Genomic DNA, 19,691 nt, shown 5'->3' with positions numbered 1-19,691 from the left:
GTACAGCTGTCTCTGTTATAACTTAATTGTCAGCACCCTCCTCAGTAAGGATGAACTGAAAGCACTTCATTGACATGCAGCAGTTGTCCTTAATGTCATTATCATAAGCTCAATGTTGGACTTAGTCAATTGGAGTCCGTCTTATTTAATGGCATGATATCTGAACATAGCAGTACATGCTGGCCGATTCCTTGACAGTAGTGGTTAATTTACATCATACAGATTATTATGCAGACTCTCTGTCTCACAATTTTAAAAGAGCGGCACACTAAGATCATAACCATTTTCTTCTAGCTTCTCTTTAACGGCCATGCAGGGGAAGTTCAAAAGCAGGCCCCAAAGAAACTAATCTACCTCAGGCACAACATAAGACAGGAGATTTTTTTTCAGGACAGAAATCAGAGGAACACAAATGACATCCCAAGCAATAATGAGATCATTTTTGCATGGGTCAGTATCACTTATGAATGCCTCTGCTTTTATTGCCAAGAACACACTCCTGCTCTTAGGCAATCAGTCTTTTGGGGTGAAACTTCTTTCCAACCTGGACCTGGTGAGGCTTTTGATATAGTGCATAAAAAGAACCACTGTGATACAAAGAAACAGATCTTGACTGTTTTTACCTTTGAAAGAGGGACATTTGAAATCTCATCCTGGATAAAACGAGTTATTTGTTCTGTGTACAGAGAACTAATCCAAGATCAAATGAGTCTTTATGTATTTTGGCTCATGAAGTTAGGATAGTCACAGCAAGTGCCATATTTGAGCTAACTGGTCCCGAGCTGATATTATACATGCTGTGGAATGGATGTCAGTCAACTTTCTCTAGGTTACACTTCTGAGTGCTTTATTTTTGACACAGAAATACAAGTTTTTGCTGGATTTGCACAAGAACATTTGCCCCTTTCTTCATAAAGGCAAGTTTTTTCGTATGGTGCCAATATTGCAGGTGGGTATATCAAAGATTTGTAAGCTGCCTCACATACCTTGGGGTTCTGGAGATGGCCTTTCTCTTGGGTAAGGAGATGTAATTCCCTTCACCTCTTCCCTATTCTACTAAGGTATTATGATCTAATAATATATTTGAAGAAGACACCAATTTCTTTGATAAAATATGTTTCTTGAATAATACTTATTTGATCACAATATGGATGCACTTTCTCAACCTCCCTGTAGTCACATCCTACTAGGGGAGGATGCATTTTGCTCTTGTAGTTACTTAGGTAAAAACAGGATTTTATGCCAGAATTTATATGTAAAGGGAGATCACTATATCTGACTGCCAACTATGTGGGCAGAAAGGTTTCAGCTTTCGTAGTCTTTCTCAAGGACATGCCACTGCTTCTAACCTAGGCTGGCATGTGACCCATGGATTATGAGTGATGCTTTCCAACCAAGCTACCATGGCTTCCTGTGTAAAAATGTGTTTCAATAAAGAAATTGCCTACAGTACAGGCATGGAATGATGGCTTCCTTTAAGGGGTGGGGTAAATAAATACTTTTATGACCCATTCAATGTTTTTTTTTTTTTTTTTATCATCAGCTTTTATCTTTTAAAACTATGTATTTGACTAAAAGGATTCAAAGTTCACAACAATTGACCATTGAGTTGATTGTCTAGTAGAATAAAATTCTTTTGTTGGTACCAGAATTTACATTTAATGCCTCATTAAGTTCAAACATGTTGGTGACATGTAATTAAACATTTATGGAGCTAGTGGCCAAAGGCTTATATTGTTGCCATGGCAACTGAGAGTATCTGACTCCACCTGGATGATTTGTCTGCCCTCTTCATAAAGAGATTCCACAATTTTTATTTCCTGAACATGTCCAGAAGAGCCAAGGTTTTCACTGGCACATACTATGAGCTACTCGACATTCCACATAGGAGTTCTCAAATATCATTTTATCAACTTGTCTTTGACTTCTTTATCACCAAATAATATCATTAGGTCTAGTTTCAAGATTGTTTCTTTGTTTGACAATCAATAAAGGCGATGCTGACTAAGCTTAATTCAAAGGTGACTGGGTCTAGTTTACACATTGATTGTCAGACAATCAGTAGAGGCGATGCTGACCAAGCTTAATTCAAAGGTGACTGAGTCTAGTTTATACATTGTCAGACAATCAGTAGAGGCAATGCTAACCAAGCTTAATTCAAATGTGACTGGGTCTAGTTTACACATTGATTGTCAGACAATCAGTAGGGGCAGTGCTGACTAAGCTTAATTATAAGGTGACTGGGTCTATTTTACACATTGTCAGACAATCAGTAAAGGCGATGCTGTCCAAGCTTAATTCAAAGGTGACTGGGTCTAATTTACACATTGTCAGACAATCAGTAGGGGCGATGCTGACTAAGCTTACTTCAAAGGTGACTGAGTCTAGTTTACACATTGATTGTCAGACAATCAGTAGAGGCAATGCTGACCAAGCTTAATTCAAAGGTGACTAGGTCTAGTTTACACATTGATTGTCAGACAATCTGTAGAGGCGATGCTAACCAAGCTTAATTCAATGGTGACTCAATCTAGTTTATATATTGATTGTCAGACAATCAGTAGAGGTGATGCTGACTAAGCTTAATTCAAAGGTGACTGGGTCTAGTTTACACATTGATTGTCAGACAATCAGTAGAGGCAATGCTGACCAAGCTTAATTCAAAGGTGACTAGGTCTAGTTTACACATTGATTGTCAGACAATCTGTAGAGGCGATGCTAACCAAGCTTAATTCAAAGGTGACTGGGTCTAGTTTACACATTGTCAGACAATCAGTAGAGGCGATGCTGACTAAGCTTAATTCAAAGGTGACTGGGTCTTATTTACACATTATCAGACAATCATTAGAGGTGATGCTGACTAGACTTGATTGATCATTATGTACACTCTATTTGGTCATTATGTACACTCTGTTTGGTCATTATGTACACTCTGTAGCCACAATGCATAAGACATAAGAGGTGTGAGAGCCCATCAACTGGACATATTCAAAACTCTCTACTAAAATGATTGCCCCAGGGTCTGTATAAAAGATCAGTTCCCCACACCATGCCATTTTACTACAGTGTGTTGTAGTGTATCAACATATCATGACATTTAGAACAAAGTATTTTTAGCCCGACACTAAAAGTGAAACTATTTTATTCTTCCTTAATATATGTGTTTTCAGTAGACCTGGCATCCATGCACTAAAAGTGGACTACTTACTTTATCCTCTCGGCACATATGTGCTTGCAGACATCCTGGCACTGAGACATGTTTAATGTAATGCAACTGAAATTTTCCCTCATAAATTTATTTGTAAGTGAAGTTTTAGTTCAACTTTTATTTGCTTTGTATTCATAGTACCTCATAGTATAACAGTTTTTACAGAGCACTCTCTACTGATCAGATATCGACTTAGGGTAGTTTTTTAGATTGAGAATACCAACAATCAAGAGAAAATAAATAGTTGAACTTGGAATCAAACCCCAGACTGCTGAGGTGCACAGTGAACAAGTTTCCACTGTGTTATACAAAGGTAAAAGATCAAGATTACTGGTGGAGTTGTTAAATGTTTCTGCAAATGGACATCCTTTTTTCTTACCAAGATGAGCTGTTATCAAACTTTGCTTAGAAATCATTTTGACCATTAGAAGGGGCAAAAGGTCAAGGTAACGATTGTTCGCCATATAATGAAGTTTTTAAACTGGCAGTGTCTCTTTATTTTCAAGGATAGATTGTAACTAAACTTTACCCCCAGTTTCATCCTCAGGTATGAAGGATCACAAGGGATGGGATCAGGTCATGGGTCAAAAGTTAAAGTCATGATATGTGATTTTCTTAAAACTGCACCAGTAAATATGAACATAATCACTAATATAATTAATGCATTTCATTACGAGATCAAGCAGACAAGAAAGTCTATAGATATACATATCAGATAATGCTGTGACTGATTTTTAATGTGTTTACAGGGAAACAAATGATGGGGGAGTTTCTAATGACAAACAGATCAGAGAGTTTGTAGAGAGACACACAAGAAAGTATTTTGACTCAGACTCACATTTGAAATGCGATGATGACAAAGGCCATTGTGAAGCTAAACAAGATGAATCCATTCTTGACCAGGTTGAGATGCCCAAGACATTCCTCCTGACTACCTATAATCCAGCTATCGGTGAAGGCCTGCATGGGATCAGAATTACACAACAAGTCACTCCATTTAGACTGAGCACCATAAAGGCACTGTATAAAAAATTATTTTCCTCTTCAAATACTTTTATCTGGTCATAATAAATTTGAAGTTCTTCCAGTACACTGCAATTCCATCCCTTCCTTGCCTAAAAATAATGTCTTGCTTATTTTAGCACTATAAGTACTGTGATGTTGACTGCATTGTGAGATTGAAGGTGGAGGATAGTGGTCTCCCCTTGGATAGTGGGATTGGCTCCAAATCATGTCATTTACTAGTTACTACTTCTGCTTATATCTTATCAGCACTTTTTTTGAAGCCATATCCTGCCTCCTTCCAAGAAGTAAGCAGTTTAAGAGTGTTCCATGCTCATCAGCCTCATGGAGATGAAAACCACAGCAAATGCCTCTGGATTGTTGAGGAGTTATTATCTGTTAAGGGTATTCTGATATTTTCCGACAACTCAGCTGCTGTCACATATATTTCTCCATTGAAAATCTCAGTACCACAGGTACTTAACTTCCCTCTTTGGCTTTTTGAGGAGCAGTTAACATCCAGTCTTGAACAAAGACAATTGCTATTTGATTTATAACACATTCCATCATTATTGAATGAAGGGTATAGGCTAAACCAAAGATCTTTACAACCTCTGGTCAGTTTTGACTTGGCTATAGCAAATCTTGGGCCTTTTGTCTGAAATGAATCTAACATGGGTTTTGACTTGGTTAAATAAGTCACCACCATTTGAATCACTGTCTGAGAGAAAATGACAAATGGATTTCTGCTCATTCAGGTGCGAACACATGTGCGTAACCAACAAGCAAAAGGTTATTAACACCTACTGTTCTATCCATGAGCAAATCTTGAATGAGACCAACAGAGCCAAGTACCTTTGTGTCATCTTGGACAGTAAACTCTTGGAACAATCTATCTCCATAACCACAAAAGCCAATCAGACATCTTTTCTGCAAAGAAACCTGTCATCCTGCCCAAAACACATCAAGGCTTGCTGCCACAAAATGCTCATACACCCACAGCTCAAATACACTTTTACAGTATGGGACCCACAATCCAAAACCAATGCAGCCAAATTAGAAATAGTCCAAAAGCGGGCAGCAAGATTTTGTCACAGTGACTACTGATGAACCAGTAGCATCACAACCAATGCTGAAGGACCTTCATTGGGAACCCATTGTCAACAGAACAAGGTCATCATGATGTACTGACTCATTAACCAACTGGTTGAAATACCAACAGTAGGGTACTTGATACCATAAAAGCATCAACCAGAGGCCATGCCAACAGATATCAAATACTATACTGTTCCGTGGATGCATATAAGAACTCCTCGTTCCCCACAGGCATTTGTCTTTGGAACTGCTTACCAGTGACCGCCATTACAGCACCTTCCATTGATACCTTTATAATCCACATTGGCACTGTATGTCCCATGTCTTAGCATGTACACCATGTGTTATTTTATCCTGTTTTTAGCTTTTACAAAGCCTTCCTTCATATATGTACATAGTTCACCACAGTGCAGCTATGCCTGTATATAGGCTAAGCACTTAATTGGAAGGAGAAGAAGAAAGGCATGCTTTCATATAAGACCTGCTTCCTTGTCATTCCTAGCATTTGCAGGCAGAATCACTGAAATTCATGCCTTATTTGTTGAACTGAACTTCATGCAGTTCTGCCACAATGGTTCAGTTTTTCTCATGATGGCTTCTAGTCTCATTGCCATGAATAGATGCCTGTTCATGGGAATCGGCCTGTCACTTTGAAACCTTTATCCCGAATAAAACCTTCTTTTCATGGGCATCATCAGGACCCTACCAGAACATTAAATTGATACCTAAAACATCTCTAACAAATCAGAAGATCTCACTGTTCTTGCCATTCAAAGAAAGAATGGACGACTTTTCCACTCTGGCTCTTTTCATCCTGGATTTAATGGCGTATTTGCTAAGTCTATAAAGAATTAAACCTTATGAATTCTTTGTACATCTTAGATCATGAGGTAAGGGCCAATTGCTTTCTGCATAGTACTCAAGTGAAGTTGCCCTTTAACTGACTTTATTCAAGCTGTAGGATGGAGGTCTGATATGATGTTCTTCAGCTTCTATCTGAGAGACAGTTTGTCTCAAAAGGCTTGAGTTGAATTGCTGGGGCCGATATCAGCAGCTTTGCGACAGTGAAGGTCTTTCTACTCATGTTGGATTTATGGAAGTGAAATTGTTTCTTTCTACACTGCATCTGTTCATCAAATGGTGCTATCCTTTGCCCATGTCTCTTACAAGACTCAAAGAGCTTTGCTTATATGTTAGGAGGCTGGAGACAAGGCCATCTCCTCAAGGGTAAGGGAATGTAACTCCCTCCACCTGACCCACTCTCCTAATATGATTGCATGATATATTTGAAAAAGTAAAATGTTATTTTACCAATATACTTATTCAGTTTTAATTTGCTCACTCATTTCAATGTTTTTCCTGCAGATACATCCCCGGACAAATATGCACTTACATTCCAGTAGTGACTGATGAATGCCATTATTTGGCACCAGTCCCACTATCCAGGATGAATCCACTTGTCTAATTTCCATATTATCAAGCAGATTACATTGTATCAAGATCACTTTCATGGCCAAAGTGGTTAGAGCCTCTGCCTTGTTTCTGGGAGGTTGCAGGCTTGAACCTTGGCTGAGTCATACCAAAGACTTATAAAAAAATGGTACTAGCAGGTAGTGATGGGAATCGGTCAGAAATTCATAATCGATAATCGGTTCCACTTAACCAACTGAATAATCGATTATAATCGGTTACTAAGAGCAAATTTTAATTTTTGTTTGTTATTCAGTTATATCTTTGATCAATAGTTCAAGACGTTAGTAAATGTACAGGAGTAATCTCTTTTAATGACATGTATACTTTAACCTGATAATAATATTACATTTTTGTCTATTGTGTTGTGTGTTATTTTTGTTCTACATCTTTGTTAAATGAACGCAACTTTTTATGGCTGATAAGTCATGTGCAACTGGAATACTGCTACAATCCCCCAAAATCCTTTCATTCATATGTGATGTGTCTATAATTTTAAGTGCAGAAGGACACGGTTTTCTTGTTTGTCATTGTTTACAAATACTACAAATAATGTTGCATTTAAAACTGAAACAAATCATCAAAATGTGTTTAAATTTATTAACTCAACTATTTAACAACTTGTTCATGTAATAATGGCTATATGTTCCTAATTATGAAATTTTGCACCTATGAAATATCATATGGTTTTGCATTGGTAGTTGTGAAGGGAATTAATACATTTCAGGTCAACTTTAGTGGCTTGGAGTTTTACTAACCTTTGTGCTTTGCATACAACTAAAACGTAGTCTCCCTTTACACATAATCGATTATGGAGTTTCACAATCAATTATCATATTGGTTCGCTCAACCAACTGATGATCAATTATAATCAATAATCGGAACAACACTACTAGCAGCTGCCTCACTCAGTGCTCAGCATGAAGAAGTTAGCATTAGGACTGGTTGGCCTGGTATCGGGATAATGTGACAGGGTGGAACATGATGCTGAACGTCTGTGGCAAGATGCCCCAGTGCTAGACATCACTATAGACTGCAACACTGCAGACATTGTAGTGATATGACTAAAATTGTTAAAGCTACATTAAAAATCCAAAGCACACACACCCATATACATTGTAACACTTTTAGCGCCAAACAAACCAAACGATTTTGTGAAGAAGTGTTTCTCACTTGTCAGGGCTGGAATTGCAAGTTATGGAAGGACTTCTAATGTATAATGTGAAGTATTATCAAGGAAACATATTTTACTTCAAAAATTGTTTTCATGAGATTTATATTTTTGCTGTATTGCTAAAATAAAACATCCATGAAAATGTAATAATATGTTATGGCAAGATAATTGTATCGGACAGTAGGTGTGAAATTTAACATCATGAAAAGGTAAGAAGCTTTATCTTTTGGCAGATAAAGTATAATCCTTTACAGTAGTATGCTTTAAGTCAGATCTACTTTTATTACCTTATTTATTGTAGGTTTTTCACTTATTACTACAGTAGTAAAACCTTGTTTGAAAGGTTCTATAAATTAGTTTTTTAGTTTTAGTTTTGGAACATGTAGCTGAACTCCTGAACAAGGTTCTGATAGCATGCATTATGATGTCTGGGCCATATTATAACATAGCCAACATGCCTAATTATGTAACATCTGGCCCATGTTATAACACAGCCAACATGCCTAATTATGTAACTATCTGGCCCATATTATAACATAGCCAACATGCCTAATTATGTAACTATCTGGCCCATATTATAACATAGCCAGTTTGCCTAATTATGTAACATCTGGTCCATATTGTAAAACAGCCAACATGCCTAATTATGTAACATCCGGCCCATATTATGACACAGCCAACATGCCTAATTATGTAACATCTGGCCCATATATAAAATAGCCAGTATGCCTAATTATGTAACATCTGGCCCATATTATGACACAGCCAGTATGCCTAATTATGTAACATCTGGCCCATATTGTAACACAGCCAGCATACCTAATTATGTAACATCTGGCCCATATTATGATATAGTCAACATGCCTAATTATATAACAAATGGCCCATTTTATAACACAGCCAACATGCCTAATTATGTAACATCTGGCCCATATTGTAACACAGCCAGCATGCCTAATTATGTAACATCTGGCCCATATTATGATATAGTCAACATGCCTAATTATATAACAAATGGCCCATATTATAATACAGCCAACATGCCTAATTATGTAACATCTTGCCCATATTATGATATAGTCAATATACTTAATTATGTAACATATGGCACATATTATGACAGCCAATATATCAAATGTAACATCTGGCAAATAGTATGACATAACTTCTGACATGCATAATTATACCACAGTAAACAATAATTGTTGCTTTAGTGGGATCATATTGCTTAGTTCTTGCACATAATAAGCTCTGCAAATTGCCTGTAATAATCTGATGGCATTTTCATTAGATTTGATGTTTGACATTCTTTGTTGCGTAATGCTATATACCACTTGTCACAGACACTCATAATATGGAATTTTGTTTAGCTCATTTCTTGGTTATGTGTCTAATAAACAAATATTGTTAAATTTTGTTTTCACTCCATTCTGACTGACTTAAAGTTGTAGAGTTGTTATATTTATGCAGGGTGAGAACTCAGAGTCCTTGGTTTCACTAACAACATTAAATGTCCAGAGATTCACAATCAGTGGATATTCCTACCGACAGTTGGTTTGGAAAGGCAAGGGAATACAGGTATGTGGCTAATTGTACAGAGATCTAGGTAGGAAATATGGGTATGATGCACATTGTTTAGAGTCTTAGGAAAGGAATACAGTTTTTATGTGGCAGATTGTACTGAGACCTAGGTAGGGAATACAGGTATTTATGTATGTGGCAGATTGTACCGAGAACTAGGCAGGGAATACAGGTATATGGCTGATTGTAAAGAGACCTAGACAGGGAATACAGGTATGTGGCTGATTGTACAGAGAACTAGGCAGGGAATACAGATATGTGGCTGATTGTACAGAGACCTAGGCAGGGAATACAGGTATGTGGCTGATTGTAAATAGACCTAAACAGGGAATACACGTATGTGGCTGATTGTACAGAGACCTAGGCAGGGAATACAGGTATGTGGCTGATTGTAAAGAGACCTAGACAAGGAATACAGGTATGTGGCAGATTGTACAGAGACCTAGGCAGGGAATACAGGTATGTGGCAGATTGTACAGAGACCTAGGCAGGGAATACAGGTATGTGGCTGATTGTAAAGAGACCTAGACAAGGAATACAGGTATGTGGCAGATTGTACAGAGACCTAGGCAGGGAATACAGGTATGTGGCAGATTGTACAGAGACCTAGGCAGGGAATACAGGTATGTGGCAGATTGTACAGAGACCTAGGCAGGGAATACAGGTATGTGGCTGATTGTACAGAGAACTAGGCAGGGAATACAGATATGTGGTTGATCGTACAGAGACCTAGGCAGGGAATACAGGTATGTGGCTGATTGTAAATAGACCTAAACAGGGAATACAGGTATGTGGCTGATTGTACAGAGACCTAGGCAGGGAATACAGGTATGTGGCTGATTGTAAAGAGACCTAGACAAGGAATACAGGTATGTGGCAGATTGTACAGAGACCTAGGCAGGGAATACAGGTATGTGGCAGATTGTACAGAGACCTAGGCAGGGAATACAGGTATGTGGCAGATTGTATAGAGACCTAGGCAGGGAATACAGGTATGTGGCAGATTGTACAGAGACCTAGGCAAGGAATACAGGTATGTGGCAGATTGTACAGAGACCTAGGCAGGGAATACAGGTATGTGGCAGATTGTACAGAGACCTAGGCAGGGAATACAGGTATGTGGCAGACTGTACAGAGACCTAGGCAGGGAATACAGGTATGTGGCAGATTGTACAGAGACCTAGGCAGGGAATACAGGTATGTGGCAGATTGTACAGAGACCTAGGCAGGGAATACAGGTATGTGGCAGATTGTACAGAGACCTAGGCAGGGAATACAGGTATGTGGCAGGTTGTACAGAAACATAGGCATTAAATATGATGCACATTGCTTGGAGTCTTAGGAAAGGAGTACGGTTATGTGGCAGATTGTACTGAAAATTAGGAAGGGAATATACGTATGTGGCAGATTGTACAGAGACCTAGGAAGGGAATATTGGTATGTGGCAGATTACTTGACATAGAGATATGTGAAGGAAAGTGGCTGGTTACAACATTGTTGTTTTATATTCTTGACTTAGTAATTACTGACATTGCAGATTTTTTAAAATATGTTTCATATCATGTAAAGTACCTCTTACATATGCAAGTAGTATAAATAACATTGGGGCAGTATTTGACTCCATACAACATTTGGCTTAGAGGCTATATTGGCTGCATTGTGTAATTGCCAGATTTGAGGGGTATGTTTAATTCAGTGGTTTGACAAATATCAGAATCTGATGGTAGCAGAGAAAGAATGATTACACTGGAATACAAAACTATTTGTTTCCAGACTATAAAGACAATCTATTTTCCTTTTAAGTATTAGTAATACATATTATCCTTCATAAAGCACTTTTACTTTTTTGAAAATATAGAATAATTCACAATATCAAACAGTGGCTCACTGATTGCTAGACTTGATATATAGTAACCCAGACCCATTTCACTGGTTGCTAGACTTAATAGTAACCAAGACCCAGCTCACTGGTTGCTAGACTTGATAGTAATCCAGACCCAGCTCACTGGTTGCTAGACTTGATACTAATATAGACCCAGCTCACTGGTTGCTAGACTTGATAGTAACCAAGACCCAGCTCACTGGTTGCTAGACTTGATAGTAATCCAGACCCAGCTCACTGGTTGCTAGACTTGATACTAATATAGACCCAGCTCACTGGTTGCTAGACTTGATAGTAACCAAGACCCAGCTAACTGCTTTGTATAGTTTGACATGGATATAATGAGGGTTGTAAACAGTAAATATGAATGTAAATAACCTTTACCACTACCCGTTAATGTACATGTCTAAATGAGGGTTCTAAATATTAAAGTAAATAGTCCATACCACTACTAATTAATGTAAACAGCATAATGAGGGCTGTCAGTATTAATGTAAATAGCTCATACCACTACTAATTAATGTAAACAGCATAATGAGTGCTGTCAGTATTAATGTAAATAGCTCATACCACTACTAATTAATGTAAACAGCCTAATGAGGGCTGTCAGTATTAATGTAAATAGCTCATACCACTACTAATTAATGTAAACAACCTATTGAGTGCTGTCAGTATTAATGTAAGTAGCTCATACCACTAATTAATGTACACACCTTAATGAGGGCTGTCAGTATTAATGTAAATAGTCCATACCACTACTAATTAATGTACACACCTTAATGAGGGCTGTCAGTATTAATGTAAGTAGCTCATACCACTACTAATTAATGTACACACCTTAATGAGGGCTGTAAATATGAATGTAAATACTCCATACCACTACTAATTAATGTACACACCTTAATGAGGGCTGTCAATATTAATATAAATAGTCCATACCACTACTAATTAATGTACACGTCTTAATGAGGGCTGTAAATATTAATGTAAATAGCCCATGCCACTACTAATTAATGTACTGCAACGCCGTATCCGAGCTACAATATTTTTGGGTCCTCCTGTCTAGCTTTTGATTAGAAAGAATAATACAAGACCGTATAGAATCAACATCAAAAGTATTTATTTGTAAATTACCTTAAGTACAAGAGCAGGTGAACATGCAATTACTGAATGTCAGTACAATTACATATACATAAACATTTAAGATTTAATACCAGACTTATGTAAATCAGGGGGGCCCCGAGTGGCCGAGTGGTCTAAAGCGCTTCCATTACGGATCACTGCCATCTCACCTCTGTCTGTGACGGTTCGAGTCTCAGATTCAGCCAATGTGGGTATGTGAGAAAGCTTGCCAGTAGCTTCTCGTGGGTCGGTGGTTCTTTCCGGGGTTTTCCCCTGGTTCTTCCTCCACCATTAATACTGGCCGCCATGTATAGCCTATCGTGTGCTGAAAAATGACGTTAAACCCCACAACAACAACAACAACTTATGTAAATCAGAGAATCAAGGGAGACAAAGGTGATCGACTCCTGTGGGGGAGGGTGCAGTGGAGCTTCAAATATAATTGCACCTTCTCCACCTCTCTCTGAGTGGATTTAAGAATATATTTGTAATGATTTATATCACATAGAATTCACGTTATGGAAGTACAAGAAAGAGTTGCTTAAATCGGGGTGGTGAATAAGGTGAAGTTGAAGTATTAACTTCAGGTGTTGAAGCTGGTGAGTATCGTAAGGTGAAGGTGCAACGTGAGTTCGCCTTCTAACGAAGGTAAAGAGTGACGGTTTAATAGTGACTTAAAGTTAATTTACTTATATATCAGTTCCTGAGGGAACAGTTTGTATGTTTCCCTGGATTATATATATCATAATGATCTCTTGCCTTCACTTACATACGTTAGTCGCGGTGTTAATTCACCAAAGGTGAAATCATATCAACCAATACGGTAGCAGACATGACCTCATGAATAATAAATAATTCTGGAATTCCCCGTAATGTCAAGCAAGCATATCAAATTTCATTAGAACTAACCATTGCAACTTGACTATGTTTATCCAACATAGCTTGAGACATTATAGAATAGATGAAATGGGTATGTCTCCCGATGCTTTACATCCGTCAACTCCAAATGCTGGGCAAGATAACAGTGAAGCTCTACATTACATGTATGTGGTGCTATTTATGGAAAAGGTCATGTGACCAGTAGCCAATCAGATTCCATAGCGCTCACTGACCAAAAGAGTGCAGCTGGCGAATTAGCACGTATTTTGGCAGCAAGTGCACAGCAAAACATTGGAATTATGGAATAATTTGACCATGTCCTGGTGGAATTATACATGACACAAGGTAATTTCATTATACTGCTATGACTCACATGTAAAATGTGCACAAAATATTCATACAAGGTTACAATACATACAGAATCTGTTTATCACATGGTGTCAAAACATCGTGAGTCAGCGTGTTCCAGTACACAATGCAGGTAACAAAATTCACTTGCTAAATGCTGAAAGACATGTCCTTGATAAGTACAATATACATGTTACCATACATAAAGCACATCTTAAAGACGTGTCCTAGGTAGGTACATTATACATATTACCATACATAAAGCACATCTTAAAGACGTGTCCTAGATAAGTACAATATACATGTTACCATACATAAAGCACATTGGAAAGACGTGTCCTAGGTAAGAGCATTATACATATTACCATACATAAAGCACATCTTAAAGACGTGTCCTAGATAAGTACATTATACATGTTACCATACATAAAGCACATTGGAAAGATGTGTCCTAGATAAGTACATTATACATATTACCATACATAAAGCAGACCTGAAAGACTTGTCCTAGATAAGTACATTATACATGTTACCATACATAAGGCAGACCTGAAAGACTTGTCCTAGATAAGTACATTATACATATTACCATACATAAAGCAGACCAGAAAGACTTGTCCTAGATAAGTACATTATACATATTACCATACATAAAGCAGACCTGAAAGACTTGTCCTAGATAAGTACATTATACATATTACCATACATAAAGCAGACCTGAAAGACTTGTCCTAGATAAGTACATTATACATGTTACCATACATAAAGCACACCTGAAAGACATGTCCTAGATAAGTACGTTATACATGTCACCATACATAAAGCACACCTCTCTTCTAGGAAATGATGCATAATAATTACATTGTAAATTCATAACGGAGGTAATGTTCATTACTGTGCACACCTTGATCAGTGCTGTAAATATTAATGTAAATAGTGCATATCACTACTAATTAATGTACACACCTTAATGAAGGCTGTAAAACTAAGTAACAGAAAGAAGCAAAATCAACAAGTTTTGTAAAACTTGACAATTTAATTATCAATGTTAAAAAATGAAAATTCAAGAGGAATTTAAAGTATTATGAATTGAATACAAAATTATCCTGAAAAAGGTTCTGTTAAAGTCCAAAAGAATGAATTTCAGATCTGGAAATGTACTTGTCCGCCAAGGATCATGATGTCAAAATGGTGATGTCCAGAACTCCTTTGAATAATTCAGAATAGTTCAGGATAAACATTATAGTCCAGTGAGCACTTCTATTTCTGCTGAATAATGCTAAAAATGTTATTTCTCAGATTATCTAAACACAACTTTAAAGATGTTTGTAGACTGATTTCAACATATGAAATAAGAATCCAAAAAGGAATGAATCCAAAAAAGGAATGAATCTGATTGCTCAGTTCTTTCCTTGTATAAACCTTCAAGAGTCTGTTATGACTGTATGTTGCAATATAACCCACCTGACAGATCTTATTACTCCATCTAATATTTCAAAATACCTATTCATATGACCTAACCCATCAAAAGTAAATTAACTTAATTCTTCAAAGAACCCACCTGACCTAAACATGTCCAGTGGGAAACAGTTTGAAATTTTTCATCATGTTGACTACTAATATTATTATTATTAGTAACTGTCAACACTTACATAAGCATCTATTTGTAGATCCTAAGCAATTTTGTTTATAATATCTTAAAATAGAACCTATGCACATATGCCAAATCCAGCTATAGAAAATCACTACAATTTACAGTCATGAATAAAAATTAAAACAATTAGACAAAATCATGTACCAGGAGGTAAAACAAATATAGATATACATTACGTCTTACTGTTGTTTTCCCAGGTTCAACCTCCACCAGTTGTATTGCCTGCCATGTATTGCCTATCATGCTGAAAAACGGCATTAACTCATTCAGCCCCGATCCCGCCTGTAGGCGTGATCCGGTTTCTGCATTTATTGGCTGATCCTGCCTGTAGTCATGGATTGTTTACTGCATTCATTGGCCGATCCCATCTCCAGGCATGATGAATGTGTGTTAGATACAACAACTCTGACTGGTTAGAAATGTTTTATTCCAAGAAATAAACAACTATTAAACCAATCAGAAATGATTTTACTTTCATTTGTGGAAATTTGAATTGTTCAGAAGCCTATGGTTACTGTTTGAGAACAGTTTCACTACACGTGTTCTGTTCATGAAAAATCGTAAATGATGGCGGACATAAGAGTGATTTTTGATGAGAGCAAAAATGAGGAGTTTCTTGGGTTTGATCTAGAAAATATTGAGCAAGCTGAGGAAAGATATGTTCGGCAGTTGGATATTTTGTGAGATTTAGATTCGGACCTAGAAGTTTCTGAGATTGAATCGTCAGAAGATGAGGATGCTGACAGCAATGATGCTAAGAGTTCTTGCGGATAAACGTTGCACATAATTTTGTAAACAGTATAATAAGTTGTGAAAGACTTGGACAAATAGGACAGAAAAAATAATCACTGTGTAGACAAATTCATTTGGAATAAATGGTGAAAACATTGTGGTTTTTAATTGGATATAAGAAGAGAAATTAAGGTAAGATTGAATGCATGTGCACAATCTTTTCAGATTTTTTCAAACAGGTAAAAACTCTGGGGCACAAGTAGCTAGATACAGCTTAGCGCTTCTGCGGCATAGCAGCAGAGATACTGATAACAGTGCTGGGGCCGAATGAGTTAAACCCATAACAATAACAGCTTACCTGAATGTTTTCTTTGTTCTCACTATTTCTATTTAGTGTGAATTTCCATAAACACTTGTACAGTATTTAGTACATTGTAATGTATTAGTATTTTGAGATTAAGGTGAATTGCAGTAAATATTTAAGCCAGAATTAATATTTCAAATAAGAAAATGTCCATGTGATATTCAACAGATCTCCGTCACCCATCTTTGATTGCATGAAAACCATGAGGAAACTTGAAAATATTGAAATTATTGCTCTGACCGTATATAAAATATGTTCCTGAGCCAGTGTTCTACACATACTGTATCTGCATATAGTGTCATTCTGCCCGAACTGTATCTGCATATAGTGTCAGCCTGCCCCAACTGTATCTACATATAGTATTGGACTGCCCTGACTGTATCTACATATAGTGTCAGTCTGCCCTGACTGTATCTACATATAGTATCAGCCTGCCCCAACTGTATCTACATATAGTGTCAGCCTGCCCTGACTGTATCTGCATATAGTGTCAGCCTGCCCCGACTGTATCTACATATAGAGTCAGCCTGCCCTGACTGTATCTGCATATAGTATTGGACTGCCCTGACTGTATCTGCATATAGCATTGGACTGCCCTGACTGTATCTGCATATAGAGTCAGCATACCTTGACTGAATCTGCATATAGTGTCAGTCTGCCCCGACTGTATCTCCATATAGTGTTGGCCTGCCCCAACTATATCTGCATATAGTGTTGGCCTGCCCTGACTGTATCTGCATATTGTGTCAGCTTGCCCTGACTGTATCTGCATATAGTGTTGGCCTGCCCCAACTGTATCTGCATATAGTGTTGGCCTGCCCTGACTGTATCTTCATATAGTGTTGGGCTGCCCATAATGTATCTGTGTATCATGTCAGCCTGCCCCAACTATATCTGCATATAGTGTTGGCCTGCCCTGACTGTATCTGCATATTGTGTCAGCTTGCCCTGACTGTATCTGCATATAGTGTTGGCCTGCCCGAACTGTATCTGCATATAGTATCTGCATATAGTGTTGGCCTGCCCCAACTGTATCTGTATATAGTGTTGGCCTGCCCTGACTGTATCTTCATATAGTGTTGGGCTGCCCATAATGTATCTGTCTATCATGTCAGCCCGCCCCAACTGTATCTGCATATAGTGTTGACCTGCCCTGACTGTATCTGCATACAGTGTTGGCTTGCCCCAACTGTATCTGCATATAGCATTGGCCTGCCCCAACTGTATCTGCATATAGTGTTGGCCTGCCCTGACTGTATCTGCATATTGTGTCAGCTTGCCCTGACTGTATCTGCATATAGTGTCGGCTTTCCCTGACTGTATCTGCATATAGAGTCAGCCTACCTTGACTGAATCTGCATATAGTGTCAGCTTGCCCCAACTGTATCTGCATATAGTGTTGGCCTGCCCTGACTGTATCTTCATATAGTGTTGGGCTGCCCATAATGTATCTGTGTATCATGTCAGCCTGCCCCAACTGTATCTGCATATAGTGTTGGCCTGCCCTGACTGTATCTGCATATTGTGTCAGCTTGCCCTGATTGTATCTGCATATAGTGTCGGCTTTCCCTGACTGTATATAGTCAGCCTACCTTGACTGAATCTGCATATAGTGTCAGCTTGACGGTACAGTATCTGCGTATAGTGTTGGCTTGCCCTGACTGTATCACCATATAGTGTTGGGCTGCCCATAATGTATCTACATATCATGTCAGCCTGCCCCAACTGTATCTGCATGTAGTGTTGGCTTACCCTGGCTGTATCTGTATATAGTGTCAGCCTGCCCTGACTATCTGCATATAGTGTCAGCCTGCCCTGACTGTATCTGTATATAATGTCAGCCTGCCCTGACAATATCTGCATATAGTATCAGCCTGCCCTGACTGTATCTGTATATAGTGTCAGCCTGCCCTGACTGTATCTGCATATAGTGTCAGCCTGCCCTGACTGTATCTGCATATAGTGTCAGCCTGCCCTGACTGTATCTATATATAGTGTCAGCCTGCCCTAACTGTATCTGCATATAGTTTCAGCCTGCCCTGACTGTATCTCCATATAGTGTTGGCCTGCTCTGACTATCTGCATATAGTGTCAGCCTGTCCAGAATGTATCTGCATATAGGCTCAGACTGTGTCTGCATAGAGAATTTCTATACAGTGGTCCCCCTCTTATACAGCCACCCCTTTTACACCGGGAAAGTGGCCTTATTAGACAGGTGGTCTTTCCAGAGGGGGACTAAATTTTTTGTGAGAAGTATATGTAATGTATGTGGTAAGAAAGCGACGTACTTCAAAGCACTTAATATCTTTATTTAATATCTTCATTTAAAAGTAACATTAATTATTGTAAAGTTCTTCTTGTTATAATAATAGACATATTTCAACTGAATATACATTAATAGTTCTTATTCTTGGTGTAAGCGTGATATGCGAGCAGGTGTTGTCATGCGCATTGCGAAACCATTAAAAAATGTCATTTAAATTTTGGTACATACATAATTCACTTTCCATTTGCTCCATTTTCACACTGCTGCTGAATAACCTCCTTATTGGTTACGACGTTGTTTATTCGAGTCTTTTCAGCATAAAATTGTTTTATTCAAGTCTTTTCTACATAAAATTGTTCGGCAAGTCCCCCCTCCCCATCTCACCCGATGTCGTAGAGTAGAATAAATGACTTCTAAAATAATACGTCTCCATTTACATGATGACATGTTAATGTTTGGTAATGATTTATTTGTATGTTGCTAACTGTATGCAATTTAATTATGCAGAAGAAACTTTCGTTGAGTGGATGAAATGCCTTCTTCTTAAAGGAAGTTTAAATGTGTTGTCACGTGATTTTTCGATCTTTGTCTGGTATCCTGTTTTGTTCAAGGTCAAGGTTAATTTCTCTGTGTATGTGTTAATGCACAAAATCTATTTTTAGCCTATGCTGACCCTGTTATGATCTTGACAGTTTTGTCCGGTTGTAATCATCAAAGAGAAGAACTCGACAGATTTGTGAAGCCCAAAACTCTGTCATAACATTGTTGAGCCCATTTCCTGTAAATGTCAGCTTTTATAGACAATGATACAATATTAATCTTGCTGTTACATGTACTTTAGTCAGTACTTCTTTCAGTAAGGGAAACTTGACATCGGGAGACATATTGACGATAGAGATAATCTGATTACTTAC

The 19,691-nt window shown here is 37.9% G+C and overlaps 1 protein-coding gene across 1 annotated transcript in view; it reads left to right on the top strand.

Moving 5' to 3' along the window:
- The window catches only part of LOC149804285 (uncharacterized), a 98,449-nt gene that overhangs the window by 38,784 nt on the left and 39,974 nt on the right, over nucleotides 1-19,691 (top strand). Inside the window, exons 8-9 of the mRNA XM_089938408.1 lie at nucleotides 3,958-4,225; nucleotides 9,420-9,527. Of these exons, the coding sequence (XP_089794534.1) occupies nucleotides 3,958-4,225; nucleotides 9,420-9,527 (376 nt within the window). The remainder of the gene's footprint in view (nucleotides 1-3,957; nucleotides 4,226-9,419; nucleotides 9,528-19,691) is intronic.

Source organism: Sinohyriopsis cumingii, chromosome 2, assembly GCF_028554795.1.
Source record: "Sinohyriopsis cumingii isolate HCF-2022 chromosome 2, ASM2855479v2, whole genome shotgun sequence".
Classification (NCBI taxonomy): Eukaryota; Metazoa; Mollusca; class Bivalvia; order Unionida; family Unionidae; genus Sinohyriopsis; species Sinohyriopsis cumingii.
Note: the sequence above shows the minus strand (reverse complement) of the source record. Positions and strands in the feature narration are given on the sequence as shown.